Source organism: Sarcophilus harrisii, chromosome 4, assembly GCF_902635505.1.
Source record: "Sarcophilus harrisii chromosome 4, mSarHar1.11, whole genome shotgun sequence".
Classification (NCBI taxonomy): domain Eukaryota; kingdom Metazoa; phylum Chordata; class Mammalia; order Dasyuromorphia; family Dasyuridae; genus Sarcophilus; species Sarcophilus harrisii.
This window is the reverse complement of record NC_045429.1, coordinates 72511084-72529465: the sequence shown is the minus strand read 5'-3', so window position 1 is coordinate 72529465 and position 18382 is coordinate 72511084. Positions and strand designations below refer to the sequence as shown.

Here is an 18382-nt window from a genome sequence, read left to right as displayed (position 1 = left end):
CTTGAGGAAATTACTTTAGAAGCATAAATTATTTTTTAAAATTAAATTTCATTTTATTTTCAGGTCTTCATGCTCTGTCTCTCATCTGGCCACTCCTCCCCATCCCACTGAGAAAGCAAGAAAACTAAAATCCCCATTATAAACATATAAATCAAGAAAAAGAAATTTTCATTTTGGCCATGATCAAAAAGAAAAAAAAAGTCTCAATCCACTTTCTCAGTCTATCATCTCTCTACCATAAGATTAACAAGCAGGTTTCATCATCAATCCTTTGGACTTTAGTTGATTACTCAATCTTTCAAAGTAGTTTGTCTTTACAATATCATTGTCCATGTATAAATTGCTCTCCTGGTTCTACCCATTTCACTGTGTATCAATTTATATGAGCCTTCTCAGATTTCTCTGAAATCATTCTTTTCTTCAGTTTTTACAATACTATATAACATTCCATCACATTCCCATACCATAACTTGTTTAATCAGTTCCTCGTTGATTTGCATCCCCTCAAGTTACCAATTCTTTGTCAATCCCCTCCCAAAGAGTTATAAATATTTCATAAACTAGACTTTTATTTTTTCTTTATTAAAACTTTTTGTTTTTCAAAATATGCGTGGACAGTTCTTCAACATTAGCCTTTGCAAAACCTTGTGTTCCAACTTTCCCCCCCTTCTACCACTCCCTCGTCTAGATGGCAAGTAGTTCAATATATGTTAAACATGGTAGAAATATGTTAAATCCAATATATGCATACATATTCATACAATTATCTTGTCATACAAGAAAAATCAAATCAAAGCAGAAAAAAAAGAGAAGCAAAATAAAATGCAAGCAAATAACAACAAAAAGAGTGAAAATGCTATGTTGTGAACCACATTCATGAACTGGACTTTTTAAAAAAGCTCAGGAGAATTTTTGATTGAAGCCCCACATCCACTTCCCTCCTTTTACAGATGGAGAAACTATGATGTGACTGATCCAAGATCATACAAAATGTGACCAACCTGGCCCAGAAGTGCTCCTAAGGAGGCTGTGACTTGGTGGGAGGGACTGATCATGACCAAGCACAATCATTTAGAGGAACTGATCCATTGCAGGCAGCATTTGTTGTACTTCCTCTCTTTCTCCACCCCCACCTCCCTTCTTCCCCCCTTCTCTCAATAGGGTTACTAAAAGGTGAGGACACTTCCTGACAAGTTTACAACACAGAGAAGTCAGCTTGAAGAAGACTAGATCTCCTTAGGAGACCCACTTGAAAGAAAGGAAAAAAAAAAAAGCACTTGCTGTACAGGAGGAGACTCGGGGCATCAAGGAGAAACAGGAGGGAGCAGCCTTCCTCTGTGTCTTGTGCCCCTGCTCTGCCCTCTCAGAGTTATTCTTCAGGCACAGTTTGTGGTACCAGCCTCCCGGTCCTCGTCTGGCCATGTCCTTAGCCGAGGCAATCCGCCTTTGGAATGAAGGGGTGCTGGCAGCAGACAAGAAGGATTGGAGGGGGGCCTTGGAAGCCTTCACTGGAGTCCAGGACCCCCATTCCCGGATCTCCTTCAACATCGGCTGCGTCTACATGATTCTGGAAAACATCCAGGAGGCAGAAAAGGTGCGTAAAGGTGCTTCTGCTTTTGTGTTGACCGTGTGCAAGAGCTTGACTCGATGTAGGATGTCTCTTGTCCATCTCCAAACTGATTCCATCCACTGAGATCTGCCCTTTCTGGGAAGTCACCTTTTTCTGTTCCCACTTTTCTCAACTCCTCTTGTGCCACTTGGACCAGACCACATTTTACACTATCTCACATTAGTCTCTAATTCATCCAGCAATTATTAAGTTCCTATTGTGTACCGAACATCCTAGTAGGATGGGGGACTCATAAAAGTTGCCGGCAGATCCAGGTTGTCATGGAGTGGTGGAAAGAGTATAGTCAGAAAAGATCTGGTATTTATAAATAGTAAAAATGACGTGTTGGTATGGATGAGTCCATTTAACTTCTCTCATTTGTAAGCTCAAAAAACTTAACTAGGATAGGTCCCTTGGGCATTTGTCCCAAGTTACTATCATCCAGGAAAACATACTTTTGTGAGGCAGGGCACACATATTTTTTTTCTCTACACTGCAACCTGGAGACAAATATCCCTATATCTCATGGAGACTTGTGTTTGAGATTTTTATTGACTTTAGTACAAGGTGGGATTCCACCCCCTCACCTAGGACTACCTTTAGGAGCACATGAGAACTGGTGATCCTCTCGAGTTTCATAGCCACTGACTTAGAAAATCCCCATGGGGATGGAAGGGCAAAATGATCACCAACTTGGGGAGAGGGTTTGGAAAGCTGGAATCAGCAAAGCCTTTATGAAGGAGGTATCTCAGTGACTTCAAGCATTAAATTCATGCACAGATTGATGTGTGTAGATAGACAGCTCAGGTAGTCAAACAGGTGATCCAGAGGTACTCCAAAAATAGATTCTAGCTGTGAGATCTGTATATATTGTTTGGAGATTAGAGTGTTAACAGGCACGTTTGCTTCAAGATGAAAAATGGGTTTCTTCGATCAGTAGGATGATTTCTGAGAGGTCTGGAGAGACTTACATGAATTGATGATGCTGAGTGAAATGAGCAGAACCAGGAGATCATTATATACTTCAACAATAATACTATATGATGATCAATTCTGGTAGACATGGCTCTTCTCAACAATGAGATGATTCAGACAGTTCCAATGATCTTGTGAGGAAGAGAGCCATCTACACCCAGAAAAAGGACTGTGGGAACTGAGATCACAACATAGCATTTTCACTTTTTTTGTTGTTGTTTGCTTCATTTTGTTTTCTTTCTCATTTTTACTCCTTTTTGATCTGATTTTTCTTGTACAGCAAGATAATTTAAAAATTGTATAAAAAAGATAAAACAAAATTGCATTTTATTTTCTTTCTCATTTTTACTCCTTTTTGATTTGATTTTTCTTGTGCAGCAAGATAAATTTGTATAAAAATAATATATGTATACATATGTTAGATTTAACATATATATTTTACTATGTTTAACATATATTGGATTACTTGCCATCAAGGGGAGAGGGGAGCCGGATAGAAGGGAAATTTGGGACACAAGGTTTTGCAAGGGTCAATGTTGAAAAATTATCCATGCATATGTTTTGAAAATAAAAAGCTTTTAATAAAAAAAAAAAGAAAAGGGGGCCACTCAGAACAACAAAAAAAGTGGGGTTTTAGTAAATAGCAGTTGGTTCAAAGGACAAATAGTATGCAAAGGAAATGGTGAGTCCTTCTAGAAAGGAAATGTGTCAACCAGGAGAAAGTAGGAAGTTACGTAGAGAATATTTGGGTATCTATACTTATTGGTAATATTTTTAATTTAACCCCATGAGATACTTTTCATCAAAAGTTCAATAATGAAGAAGGTTATAATGTAAGTTTTTTTCTATGTGAGCATGTATGCATACATTCATTCATAGACAATACGCATTTTTGTATATGTGATTTTATGTATATATCCCTATTTTCCTTCTATTCCTAATTTTAAAAAATCTTCTTGAACTTCATTTTTCCTTCTCATTCACCTCTCTTATTGTCCTTTTAACCTATTGTCCTTCTTGAGTGTCCATTCTAACTTTATGCCTTTGTCTTCCTCAGAGGTAGCCATAAAAAAGCTGGCTACCTTTGCCCAGCCTCTAGATATCTTTCTTCCAGGTACCAGCCATCCTCAGTTCTCAGCCTAAAAGCCAGCTTGGCTCTTATCACCAGCTTCTTACTCTTGCATATCTATACATGAAACTATTTTCTCTCTCTTACAGGCCTTTACCAAGAGCATAAACCGAGACAAACATTTAGCAGTGGCTTATTTCCAACGAGGGATAGTCTTGTATAAGATGGAGAAGTAAGTCTTTGAGATCACACAATATTTGGAATGACATGAGGGTACTGATGTGGGTTTTACTCCATATCCATTAAAATTTTTTCCTATTTTCTATCAGTAAGTCTGCCTCTAGACTGCCTGAAATATGAGCACTTAATTATAGTTCACATTTCTATAGCTTTCTTTCCAAAGTCCTTTCCTCAATCATAATCCTCTGGAAGTATAGATGGTACAAGTGTTATTCCCATTTTACAAATAGAGTCACAGACTCACATAAGTTAGATCAAGATGACATAGCTAACAAGTATCAGAGCTGGGGCTAAAAACCAGGTTCTCTAAATCCAAATTCAGGGTCCATTTTACTACCAGCTGTTGCCTTTCTTGTCATGCAGCAAACTCAGCCATGGCAAATCCTGGAAGGAGCAGATTGTGATAAAGCCTGCTGCCTCAGAGATAGGAAGACTTGAATCCAAGTCTCACTGGAGCCACATATTTAGCTGAACCTAATTCAGTTCTCTAAGATTGTAAATTAGAGAAAGTGGCATCTCTGCAATATTAGAGGGAATTTTCTTACCAGAATTCTTTATGCCAATGAAATTATAGGACCAATAAAATGAACAAAATACTAGTATAATATTTAATCTAAATACAGGAAAGGAGAGAGGGAGGAGACATATTTGGAGCACAAGGTTTTGTAAAGGTTAATGTTGAAAACTATCTTTGTATGAATTTGGAAAAGCAAAATTTTATTAAAAAAAAAAAAGTACTGGTGTAGGGCTAATACCAGTGCTATGTTAACTATATTTTTATCTAGTCTGATTATATATTTAGGGTAGCTAGTCAGGCAGTGGACAGAACATTGAATATGGATTCAGGAAGACCTGATTTCAAATATCTATTAGCTGTGTAATCCTGGGCAGTCATTTTATTGCTCTTTGCCTCAATTTTCTCATCTGTAAAATGGAGATAATACTAGCACCTATCTTCCAGGGTCGTTGTGAAGACTGAATGATATAATATTTGGAAAATGCTCTGAAAACTCTAAAGTATTATATAAATGCAGCTATTATTATTGTTTGGAGGAATGTTTAGGGGAATGTTTTAGCTACATCTCTAATAGAGCTCTGTTTTAATGAGCCTTGCCATTAAAATCGCTTGAAAATCATGTCTCATTTCTGTCAAAATTTGCCTTTAGAACTTAAAGTTCTAAAAAAAGTTTTCTTAATTGTTCTGAAAGGGTTTGTTTCAGAAGCAGTCTGTAAAAGGCAGCTGTTGCTAGAGGCAACATCATCTGCTAAAGCAATTCCTATAACAATGCAGACCTTGAAGGAGCTTTTTGTGGGAGAGAAGTCTTTTTAAAAAAAATTAATGAAGACATAGAAGACAATCTTCATGTACAAAGAAACTTTTGAGTGGAGCTAGCAGGTGACAGACATGAGAGCTTCTGCCTCCATATGCCTGGTTTTCTCTGTTCTTTGACTAACCCAGAGGGAATCTTCAATTTTTAATGGGGGAAGTATGGGCTTGTACTCAGACAGATCTCTGGCATAAGGCCACATGTTCCAGTCCTAGCTCTGCCTTGTGTGACCTTGGGCATTTTTCTCAAAAGGAGGGTTGGATCTGATGCTCCGTAAAGTCTTCACTAGTTCAAACCGTCTCTAAGCTTTTACTGCTTTGGACCACATGACTGAGGTTCCATGTGGATTTATTTATACACTTTTGACATTTGGTTCATAAGATTAGGTTTGGGAATTTGTCGTTCAATGAGGTAAATTTCTTCCTCTCTTCCCTATTATGACATAATAGCAAATGTTCTTGCTCTGGGTACAGTAATTAAGTCAACACTACCCCTGCTCCTGAAAAGGGCATGTTCTTCAATTATTCTATACTTCTACTTAGCATCCCTGAGACTTTCCAGACCAAAACATCCTTCCCTAACCTTTCCTCTATGTGATGATTCCCATTATTAGTATGGAAACTTCTTGACCATCTCACTTCTGTATCTGTACCCCCAGTCCTTAAACTCAGAGTCTACACAGGATAATAATACTAACAATAGCCAACATTTATATAGGACTTTAAGGTTTTCAGCACCTTATACATCTTATCTAATTTGATCCTCATAATAACCCTGAGAAATGGGTACTTTTATTATCCCCATTTTATAGCTGAGGGAACTGAGACTAAGAGAGTAACTTGCCTAGGATCATAAAGTGTCTGGGTCGGAACTCGAACTCCTCTCTTCCTGGTTCTAAGTCCAACACCCTCTCCACTATGCCCCCAGTGACCACCTGCCCCTTGGAGCTTTTGCTCTGATGCCCCTGCTGAGGGTGTGCTGGCAGTATGGGTAGCACGGGACCAGCTGATTGGCTAAAGCAATTATCATAACCCCCTCATGGATGAAGGATTTCTTAGCCAGACACACTTTGGATTTGGGTACAGAAGAAAAAGAATGAGCTCACTGGGGTAGCAGGAGCCCAGCTTGGAGCCGTCAGCTCCCCAGCAGTTTTGTAAGGGAAGGAGGAGAGGAAGTATTAGAAGGGGGCGGGGGCGAGGTAGGGAGGAGCATCCTTCTTGTCTGCCTTTTGGATACAATGCTGGGATATATACAGTAGCAACGCCACCCGGGCTGCTGGGACACAGTCCGCCCACACACGTAGCATCTGAGTTCTATTTAGGAGCCTTTTATCGAGCTCCCTCAGACAGAGAACATCAGGAAACACAGATGTATGTCAATGCTGAGACCAAAGGGAAGAGGAGGAGAGAGGGAAGAAGAGGGCCCAGGAGAGGGAAGGGGAGAAGCTGGGTTGGGATGAGAAACGGAATGGTGGGGTCCCACAGAGCCAGCCTTCCAGAGGAAGGGCTACTTTGCCACCTGATAGGGACATTTATACGAGGGGATGACTAGGATGAATTGGGTTGGACATGAGAAAACTCTAGTTACTTTCTGTATTCCCTACCAGGGTGGGATGGCAATTGGTGATGGATCTCTGAGGAAATTGAAGTAAGCAGGGGAAAGTGACTCGGCCAGAGGCACACAGCTAGAAAGTCAGATCTGGTCAGATTTGAACTCGGGAAGCGGTGTCTGACTTCAGGTCTGGCACTCTATCCATGGCACCGCCTTGCTGCCCCACTGTTTGGTATATCTGGATTTCATAGTAAAGCACTTCAAGTCTGTCAGGTCAAACTGGCCGGGGAAATGGAGAAGCAGAGATTGGATACTAGTACATCAAAGTGGATCGAAAAGTAGCTAAATAGGAAGCGCTAGTACAGAAGTGGGGAACCTTTCTTTCTGCCAAGGGCAGATTTGGATATTTAGAATGTCATTCACAATACAAAAGTACCAGTTTAAAAATTCAAGCAGTGGGAGATGGCTGTATCTAGCTTCCGGCTCATCATCGCCTTTGGTTGCCCTGACAGGGTCAGACCGAGTGATTTCATGGGCCTTATGTGGTCTCCAGAGGTCTGGGCTGGGACTTGGGTTTTTTTTTTTTTTTTTCATTTTGAATGAAGAGTTAGAGGGACACACTCATGTGGCCAGGAATGATGCAAAGCCTGGAGAACAGAGAAAATTCAGTGGATGCTAGAGACAGGATGGGTCAAGCTGCAAGTCATCCCTTCAATTTAACACATACTTATAAATTAAGAGCTTTTTGAGGATTTGTCTTTTGTCTCTTTTTGTATTATTTGTGCTTACTTAGCACAGTGCTTGGCACATAGTATTTACTTAATAATGTTTATTGAAAGACCGATTCAATAAGCACCTACTATCTGCAATGAACAATTGAATATAGTTCTGAGAATATAAAGAACTAATGATATAAAGATGAAAAAGATGAGCTTCTACCCTTGAGGAACTTGCAATGTAGTAGGAAGGATGAAGAAAACACATGATGTCATATTGTATAAATGGATAGGAGAGATCAAAGCAGAGATATGGGATGGGAAAGAACACTTTTCATGTATCAGGGAGAACACTTTCCACATATCAAAGACTGGGAAAGTAAGTTTTCCATGTGTCAGAGATCTGGGATGGGAGAAGCAGCTTTATGGGGGAATCAACAAAGATTCATGGGATGGGTGCCATGAGCTGAAGGAAGAGAAAGAGTCCAACAGGTGGAGGTGTGGAGACAAGTCATTGCAGACAAATGACAGAATTACTAGAAAGGTAAAGGGGTTACAAAGGGCAGGCTAAGGTCCAAGAATTGCAAAGACGAGTTTGGCTCAAATGTAGACTGTGTTCAAAGAGCAGTATATGATAAGGCTGGACAGGGATTTTAGAGTCATACAGAGGGTGGGAAGGGGGAAATGTAGCAGCTAGAACTTCCTGGATTAGGAGTTTTGATTTGTTTTGCATTTGGTAGCCAGTAAGGGAATTCATTGCTGGAGACTTTGGAGCAAAAGCGTGATCTGGTATCTTTGTGATCTTTGTATGAGATGAACAGAAGAGTGATCTGGTAAAAAAAAAATTTTTTTTTGTATGAGATTAGGATTATATATGTACTGGAGAAGGAAGAGATTCAAGGCTGGGGTTCCAGTCAGGAGGCTACTATATTTATCTAGAGGAGGGGTAAGGAGATCCTGAACTAAGGAATCGGAACTTACCAACCTGGTCTTGCTGATAAGGAGAGGGGAAAGGCAGAGGTGCCTAAGTAGCAGCCTGACACAGTGGATAAAACCTGGAACATGCAGTCACAAAGAACTGGGTCCAGATCTTGCCTCACACACATTTCCTACTTGCATAACCCAGTTAAGTCACTTAACTGATCTAAGCCTCAGTTCCTTCATCTATAAAATGGTGATAAGAATAGTATATACTCTACAGGATTATTTTGGAGTCTATAAAGTCAAGTGTTGATGAGGATGATTGGGAGAAATACTGGCAAAGGAGAATAGACACAACTGATTGCCACCAAGTGGGAAAAGGGAATTTTGAATAGAGGGGAAAGTTGGATATCATGAAGTTGTTTGTTATTCAGGTTTTGGGGATATTTTTTAAAGTTATGTCCAACTCTCTGTGTCCTGTTTGAGGGTTTCTTGGCAGAAATACTGGAGTAGTTTGCCATTTCCTTCTCCAGCTTATTTTACAGATAAGGAAATCGAGGCAAACAGGATTAAGTGATTTGCCCAGCAATTTGCTAGTGTCAGAGACCAGATTTAAATTCAGGAAGCTGAGACTTCATAACTCCACTGTACCATCTAGCTGCCCATGAATTGTATTAAAAAGGTATAAAACAAAGTACTGTGTGATAATCTGAAGGGAAGCTCATTACCAAAGAGTGTAGTGGGTGGGGAAATCCAGAAAAGCTTCCTGCTTTCAACAGGAAACATGATTGAAGAACCTAGTTAAGAGCAAGTGCAAATACACCATCAGGGCATTGGGTGTGGATTGGTGGGAGAGGCTAGATTAAGACCAGACTAAAGTCTGAAGCAAAATAAACAATAATAACTGGCAAATATTAGTTAATATTTGTAAAAAGCACTGAGCATAGTGTTTGACATACAGTTGGTGCTATAGAAATGCTTATTCTTTCCCTCTCTCCTTTTATATAATATTTTAAAGTTTGCAAAAAGATGAACAAATGCCATCTTATTTTATCCTCACAACAAACCTGTGAAGTGTTATTATTATTATCCCATTTGAAAGATGAGGAAACTGAGGCAGATAGAATTTAAGTGACTTGCCAGAGTATCCTAGCTAGTAAAGGTCTGAGCTGAATTTGAAGTCAGGTTTTTCTGAGTTCTATATTTGCTGTGCTACCTACTTGCCCCAAACCAGTGAATGACTGGCTTAAGGCTTTCCCTGAGGTTCGCCTGGAAGGGGTACATATCTGTCCTGACTTTCAAAGTGGAGACATGGGCTGGCTCCCTTAGGGCACACAGGAATCTTCCATGTTGGATGCAGGAGGCAATGCTAACTACATCCATAGAGCAGATGATCCACTGAAGCCAGGATGGGTGTGTGACCTTCTTCCCAAGGTCTTGAAGTTGTCACTGTTCAAATAATTTCCCAGGGTTGGGGACTGGGAGACAAATAGCAGGATTTGGCCCAGAGTTATGATGGAAGCATTTTTATCAAGAATTTTCTCATTTTTTAAAAAGATATAAAGCAGACTTCTTACTTGGGTGGTTCATTAATCCAGTCTTTCCTTCTTTCACTTGGCACAGATCTGTGGATGTCCTGATGTGCCGGGGAATTGGATATAAGGATAGCTTACTGGGCTAATTCAATATCTCCATAAAGATAGGGACCCTGACACAGCAGAATTTGACTCACAGCTGAAATTAATTTGCCCACTAGGGAGAAAAAAAGAATTTTATTTGTAGGTTAATGATGAGAGTTTTCCCTCAGAGGACCCTTAGCTGTCTTATAAACAGTGACTGTAATATAGTAGAAATTGTATAGGACAAAGAATCAGGACACTCAGCTTCTAATCTAGGCTGTTGTTGTCTGTTCCCCTGTCCCCCACCCACCCTCGGTATTTCTGCCCCACTATCTTGGCTTGGTGATCCTGAACAGTTTACCCAATTTTTCTGAACTTGAAAGATGGTGAGAATGATAACTTCCTTCTTCTTACCTTAAGGTACACATAATGAGAGTAAATTCTATCATACTCTATGTATACACACAACTGCAGCTGATTTCACTGCTATAAGGACACCTGATCTGCAATTAATAGTTTGAGAGTTTCCTGGACATTGAATAGTCAAGGGTTTTGCTCCCAGAATCCCACAGCCAGAGGTCTACACTGACTCTGAGTCTGGCTCTGTAGCCGTTATGCTGCATTGCCTTATATTGAGGCTGAGGGATTAGACTTGGGGTTCCATTGGTATAAGGAACTCCAAGATAAAGAAAATCTTTCTACAGATGCATTTGACTCCTTCTGTGCAACTTCGAGTCTTAGAAAGTTGACTGAAAGTCTGTGAGATTAAATGATTTGCACAAGATCCCACAGCCAATGTGTCTCAGAAGTGAGACCTGAATTCACATCTTCCTGGCTGCAAGATCAGCTCTCTCTCCACTAAAATTCTATCAACTCTGTTATGTAATAATAACTAGCTTTCATATAGTGCTTTAAGCTTTGCAAAGTGCTTTATGAATATTATTAGATTTTTATCTTCACCACAGCCCTGGGAGGTAAAGGGCTTTTGTTATCACCATCTAACAAATGAGTAAATTGAGGCAAGCACATTGATTAGTTGCTTATTATGTATACATTTCAGGAAAGAACAAAGACACAATCTTAGGCACAATCTTATTAAAATTGCTTAATCAAAGAGCACTAGCCCTGGAATCAAGAGTCTCTTAATCCCAATTGCCTTGCCAAAAAAAAAAAAAAAAAGTTGCTTAATGAAAACATGAACAATCTTTATAACATTACTCATAAGACCTATCTTTATTTAACATCACAAAATCTTAGAATCAGAAGGGAATGATTTTTTGGGGGGAGGGGAGCCACAGGTTCAGCCTTTGAACCAATTCCAAATCTACCTAACTAGGTGATTGTCTAAGCCAAAGCTTTTTAAACTGTCATGTAAATGAATGTGAGGATTGTCAAATTATGATTTATTATTAGTAAATGTTTGACTTGTACCTATTTTATATACTTACATACCTGGGGTTGAGTAAAAATTTCTTGTGTGAAAAGGAGTCTCCAGTAGAAAAAGTTTAAGAAGCCTTGCTCTAGATTACATCTCTCCATCTTGTACATAAGAAAGACAGGAGAGCTGTTGTTAAATGTTTTACAAAAATCTAGCTTAACCATAAATATAGTATTTCCCTGATCCACCAGTCTAGTCAGTGCAACAAAAAAAGGAAATAATGTTAGTATTACATGATCTGTCCTTGAGAAGTCATGCTGGCTCTTTGTTATCCCCACTTCCTTTTTTCCAGATTTTTACCAACTACCCTTTAATATATTCTAAAGTTTTGCCAGGAGTCAAAGTTGAATTCAACACATGACAATTAACAGACTCCATTTTCTTCCCCTTTTTGAAAATTGAAGTCATGCTTGACTTTTCTCTGGGCCGGCAGCACCTCCCCTGTTTTATGTGATGTTTCAAAGGTGAGTTATAGGATGTTAGCAATTGTGACTCAGTCCTTTCAGGACCTCAGCTGGTGTTTGACCGAGCCGATCCCTGAGGTCTCCAAGGGCAGTTAAGTATCTTTCTCCTTACTGCCTTAATATTTCTGGTTATCTACTTCCCTTTAGTCATTCTTGGTCTGCCCTGTCCAGTCCAAAGATCATTTTCCTCAGTAAAGAAAACAGAAGTCACAGAAGAAAGAGGTATTTGTGGCTTTTTTCAGTCAGTTTTCAGTTATCTTGCTCTTCCTGAGCAATAATCCTTCCTATATCCTTTATTTTTGCCAATAAAACTAAAAACCCACCACTTTTTGTAATTGTCACAATGTGGTTTATTGTTGTTACTATTTCAGAAGATCTATGACTTTTTTTTTTATTAGTTTGGGAGCTCTTTCTGCTGAATTAGATTGCAGCCTTAGCACTCCATAGTAAAATGTCTTCATAAGGTGATATGGTCAAAAATATTCATTACTTGATCAGCTGTGAAGAACTTGGATCTTTTCGACAATGAGTGATTCAAGGCAATACACTTGTGATGGAAAGTGCCATCTAAATGCAGAGAGAAAACTATGGAGACTGAATGTGGATCAAAGCATAGTATTTTCACTTTTTGTTGTTGTTTGCTTGCTTGTTTTTTTCTTTCTTGTGTTTTTTGATTTGATTTTTTTTGCATAGCATGACAAATATGAAAATATGTTTAGAAGAAGTGCATATGTTTAACCTATATTAGATTGCTTGCTGTCTTGGGGAGAAGATAGAGAGGAGGAGAAGGAGAAAAATTTGGAACACAAGGTTTTGCAAAGATGAATTTTGAAAACTATCTTTGCATATATTTGGAAAAATAAAATACTATTAAATTTTTAAAAAAATTAATTCCCTCAGACAACCTTATTAAAAGTTAGCTGAATTGTCATTAGATAATAATTACAGGTCCCATACTGGAAGCTTTTCCAATTTGAGAGCATCTTCCAGGATTTGCATTTTTCCAACCTAATCTTTGAGGATCCAAGGCCATTTCCATGCCAAAATTGGAGATTAAAGTGTTCATGATGATAATTATGACAATACTGATATTAATAATAGTCACAAAAAGTAGAAAAAAATAATTCTGCTTCCTAGTTCCAAAAGTCAAATTCTTCCCACATTTAATTTTAGCACAAACTGACATGTATGCTACTTGATGAGTTACCTCCTACTTCTTCATGAACCACAAGGGACCTGCCTTCCTAACATAGTGGTTAATCAGGCAGAAGTGTACCTTGAGATTGGGATCCTATCTCTTGTTTCTTTTATATCCTTGATAAGACAGAAGTTATTGTTGTCCAGTCATTTCAGTCCTGTCTAATCCTTTGTGATCCCATTTGGGATTTTCTTGACAAAGATACTGGTTTGTCATTTCCTTCTCCAGCTCATTTTACAGATGAAGAAACTGAGGTAAACAGAGCTAAGTGACTTGCCCAGAGTCACATTGATAGTAAATGTCTGCTGCTACCAGTCTTACTGACCGAAGGCTCAGCACTCTATGTACCGTACCACCGAGCTGCCTCATAAAAGATTATATTTAAAAGTTACAACATTATCCTTGGATGAGTTATCATGTCATATTTAAAATACTTAAGATCTTACATTTGTGGTATTCCCACCCAACAGAGATTGTCCCTTGATGGGGATGGAGCCAGGGTTAGAACTTGGGGTTTCCTGACTCCTGGAGTTCTTGAAACCCACACTGCTACACTTTGATCCTAAACTAGCTGCCAAGTCCCTCTCAAAAGGGTCTCTTAGAAGGGCACATTTGACAGTTACCAAAAATATTGGCAAGGCCCATAGAGCAACCAGACTCCCGCCATGTTAGGCCATGAGATAAAATTTTGGGGAGAACTCTAGTAGTTGACAACATAGAAAAGGGCAGGTCATCTATTTCCCACTGTTTCAGATTGTAAAACACCCCATGTACTGGGCAGGGGCTAAAAAGGGACATTCTTAAACTTCTTGGGTGAGAAACATAGGAAATTCCACAGAAGACCCTGAGGCATCATAAAATCATCCGATTTTAGAACTGAAAGAGAATTTAAAGTTACGTCATCTAATCTAACCCACATGTTTTACAGATGAAAGAACTGATCATAAGATGATAGGTTAAAGGAATCTAGTCCTCCCATTATATAGATGAGGAACTGAGACCCAGAAAAGTTAATTCACCTTCCCAGCTTTACACAGATCATAAGAATTAGAGACAGGATTATAAGAAGGCTTGTTTCACTCCATTATATTCCCAGAAAAAAGGTAAAAAAGGGAATTGATTTGTCCAGGTCACACAGTAAGCAGAAGAGCCAAGATTCCTTTGGAAAAATCTAATAGAGTTGACAAAACTCAGCTCTCTGCTGTGACTCCAATCAGAGTAACCCAATAAATTGTCTTCGATTCGAGATGTCACTGAACAAAGACACAGACATAATAACTGTAAGCTTACTCTAGGGGTTACTGAATAACCTACATGTTACAGGGCCCCCATGTTTGACAATCCTGATACTTCAGGGTCCCAGGAAATTGGGTCTACCTGTATATCCTGGACCCCAGCAGCCCATAAGGGAGCCGGATGTTTCAATATAAGACTAAGCCATTCCTGAGTATTTAGGGATGCTGCAGTCATGAGCAGGGTCAGGTAAGGCTAGACACAGGGATTCCTTTGGAGTCAGGGGCTGAGGTATTCTGCGAGTGTCTCCAGCTTCATATCCCTCTTCCTCCTTCCAGATGAGGGAACCTGATCTTGTCAGCCCACATCCCTGATATTAATTCAATAATGATTGTAATAATAAGTGAGACTCTCCCATCCCCCAGATCATAGAGACCCATTCTCTAACACAGAAGCAAAGAACTTTGTTCTTTCTCCTTGTAAAGAACATATGCAAGAGGAAAGGAACAAAAATCAAGAGTCAAATAGATTACAGAATCCTTATTAAAAAGGCGGCGATGGTTGGTTGGTTGGTTGGTTGGTTGGTTTTTATAGAGAAAGCACAAAAAGGCTTCAAAGGCGGAGAAATGAGTGGGATCCAACAGAGGGAAAAAGCCCTGGGCAGGAGGGGGCTGTCTTTGCAACTTGGGTGCGCTGTCAGAGGGAGTGAGTGTGGGTGTCCACAGCCTTGGAGCTAAATCAGGCTGTGACATTTCTTGCTTGGCAAGGAGGCTCACTCTGACTCAGCTCTTTGACTCAGAGCACTAAGAAGGAAGATGGAAACAGTAGGGGAAGGGCGTGGGGAGGGGAGAAAGCTGCTGCCCCTTGACTTACAGTGAGTGGAGCCTCCAGCCAGCTTTGTGTAAGGGAGCCAAAATCAGGGCTGCTGGAAAGGGAGAAGCGTTTGTGCTGACAGGGAAAGACAGACTGACCTTGGGGTAACTTGAGACCCAAGAACAGCTTGAGAGGAAGGGAAGGAGCGAGCCCGGTGGGGGTGGGATGGGGGTGTTGTATAGCATCGCTGCTCGGCTTTGGTGAATAGGCCAGTCCAGAGCCAAGACATTCCTCCCTCTGGAGACCAGTGGGGATGACACGGGGAGGGACCTTCCCCTTGAATCCATGTTTGTTGGATCCAGTTCATATATTCAGTGTCATTATGACATAGCGGGTATAAGGAAGGGGGAAGGGAATAAGCATTTATTAAGTGTTTTTACAAATATATTTCCCCCGTATTACAGATGGGGAAACTGGGGCAGATAGGGGTTTGTTTTGTTTTGTTTTGTTTTATTTTGTTTTGTTTTTGCCCGGGGTCAAGCAGCTAGGAAGTGTCCGAAGGGACATCTGGCTTCAGGTTTTCCTGAGTCAGGAAAAGAAGAAGACTATAAATGTGAGGAAGGTGCTAATCTAGCTTGGAAGAGGGGATTTTCACACTAGGTTTATCAGTTGTTTGAGTCTTCGCGTCCCCATTTGGAGTTTTCTTGGCTAAGATACTGAAGTGGTTTACTGTTTCCTTCCCCGGCTCATTTTACAGATGAGGAAACAAACAGGGTTACACAGCTAGTAAGGGTCTGAGGATAGAATTTGAACTCAGGTCCTCACATCAGCGCTCTATCCATTGCATCCCCTAACAGGGGTCCTCAAACTTTTTAAATAGGGGCCCAGTTCACTGTCCCTCAGACTGTTGGAGGGCTGGACTATAGTAAAAACAAAAACTTTGTTTTGTGGGCCTTTAAATAAAGAAACTTCATAGCCCTGGGTGAGGGGGATAAACATCCTCAGCTGCTGCATCTGGCTGTGAGCTGTAGTTTGAGGACCCCTGCCCTAGAAATTCACTATGCCAGTGAAATGATAGGTTCAGTTCCCCCCCCCCCAGTTTGTTTTCAAATCACAGCAGGAAGGTGATGCCATGAGTTGCAAGTGAATTGGATTGAAGTGCGGGGGGCTGGGCCAGGTCCCCTGCCACACTTTCCCCTCCAGAGCCATCAGGGTCCAGTGGCAGATAGATGGCCCTGGGTGCAGTGGGACACCTTTGCCGTTTTTTCTCTACTCCTAAATGAATAGATGACACTGTATTCAATGCAAAGGGAGACCGAGGTTAAAAGATCCATTTCTGACCTTGAATTTAGAACCTGCTGGGAATGGAGGGTGGAATTCCAGGTCACGCAAATGAGCCTTGCTCCAGTTAGAATGTGATAGAGACCAAGGGCAGATCTAAATGAGTAAAGAGAAACTGGAGGAGGAAAAGGGGGGCTTGTGTGAGCACATACACACACTGGAAAAAGTGGGGAGAACATCCAAGAAGGTAAAGTGCCTTGAATTTGCTGACTAACCTTCTCTACTTGCAGATATGACTCAGCTCTTCAAGACTTGAAAGAAGCTTTGAGTCAGCTCCGAGGGAACCAGCTGATAGATTATAAGATCCTGGGGCTGCAGTTCAAGCTGTTTGCCTGTGAGGTAAGGGAGGGCAGTGGAAGGAAAAGACCTGAGGAGGGTAACAGCTACAATCTGTAAGAACTCTCTCTGGATCTCCCAGGGAACCCCTGCAGCAGTGTCTCCATAAAGAATAAAACTGTTTATACTTCACATAGGCTCCTAAGTGACTTTCCTCCACCCAAGAGTTTTCAGTGGCTATTGACAGCCCCTTGAAAAGAAAAACAAAAATAGATATGAAAAACAAGGTAAGTAGGCTGCTCAGGGGTTAGAGCACAAAGCCTGCCATTAGGAAAACCTGAGTTCAAATCCAGCTCCAGACAATGCACAGATAATCATTGCTGAAATCAGGATTTGAATTCAGGTCTCCATACTCTAGAGCAGCTAAGTAGCTCAGTGGATAGAATACCAGGTCTAGAGTCAGGAAAACTTGAATTCAAAGTTAACCTCAGAAACCCCAGGCATTTCACTTCATTCTGTCTGCCTCAGTTTCCTCATCTATAAAATGAGCTGGAGAAGAAAATGGCAAATCTTTCCAGTATCTTCACCAAGAAAATCCCAAATAGGGTCACAAAGAATCAGAAAAACAACTGAACAGCAACAAGAAACTCTAGTTTCATTGGATCAAGTATTGTTCTACAATCCATAGTCACAGCCCATGACTCCAACCCCGAATCTCCCTGTGTATCAAACACTTGGGGCTGTGTGACTACTACCTGTGCAAATCATCTCATCTGCTACCTCAGTTTCCTCAACTGTAAGATGACTATTGTGAGAGTCAATTGATATGATTTGTAAAGCACATAACACAGAAATAGGCACAAAGTAGGTAGTATATAAATGCTAGTTGTTAAAAAAAAGAAATATTCTTCAATTTGGAATTTAGAGGCATTCCCGATCTGGCTCCAGCCTGTATTTCAAGACTTTTTCCTTATTACTACCCTTCACTTTGCAGTCTGGTCAAACTGGGAAAAGGAAAGAGGAAAATAACAAGCTTTTATTAAGTGCTACTATGTGTTAAGGTGCTGTGTTAAGGTCTTTACAAGTATTAAAAAAATGTAATTTGCTTTTCCCAGATTTGGGCCCTTCATTTCCAGCTTCCATGTCCTTGCACAGGCTCCCTTCCTCCTATGCTTTGAATGCTCACTTCTGCTTCTTGGGTCTCCACACACACACACATACACACACACACACACACACACACACACACACACACACACACACACATCTTCCTTTAAGGCTCAGTTCAAATGGTACCATCTTCAATTTGTCTTTTCTAATTCTCCTACTGATTAGTGTCCTGTCCTCCTACCCCCAACAGAATCACTTTGTCTTTATTTTCTAAACATTGTGTATAGTCTTAATTGTGAACATGTGCTATTTCTACCTCCTTCCCCTTTCCTCTCCAAAAAAAAAATGGAAGGATCCTATCTTTTGTATCTGTGTCCCCAGTGTTTGGTGCATAATAGATGCTTGGCGAGTGTTTTACTAGTGAATGCAAAATATCTCTCTCTTCAAACAGGAAGAGTCAGGAAAAAGGTGTTGTTTTTAA

General features: G+C 40.3%; 1 protein-coding gene across 1 annotated transcript in view; it reads left to right on the top strand.

Moving 5' to 3' along the window:
- The first annotated feature begins 1175 nt into the window (after window positions 1–1175).
- The window catches only part of NCF2 (neutrophil cytosolic factor 2), a 43177-nt gene continuing 25970 nt past the window's right edge, over window positions 1176–18382 (top strand). The window contains exons 1-3 of the mRNA XM_012547726.3: window positions 1176–1594; window positions 3803–3885; window positions 16746–16854. Of these exons, the coding sequence (XP_012403180.1) occupies window positions 1421–1594; window positions 3803–3885; window positions 16746–16854 (366 nt within the window). The 5' untranslated portion in view covers window positions 1176–1420. The remainder of the gene's footprint in view (window positions 1595–3802; window positions 3886–16745; window positions 16855–18382) is intronic.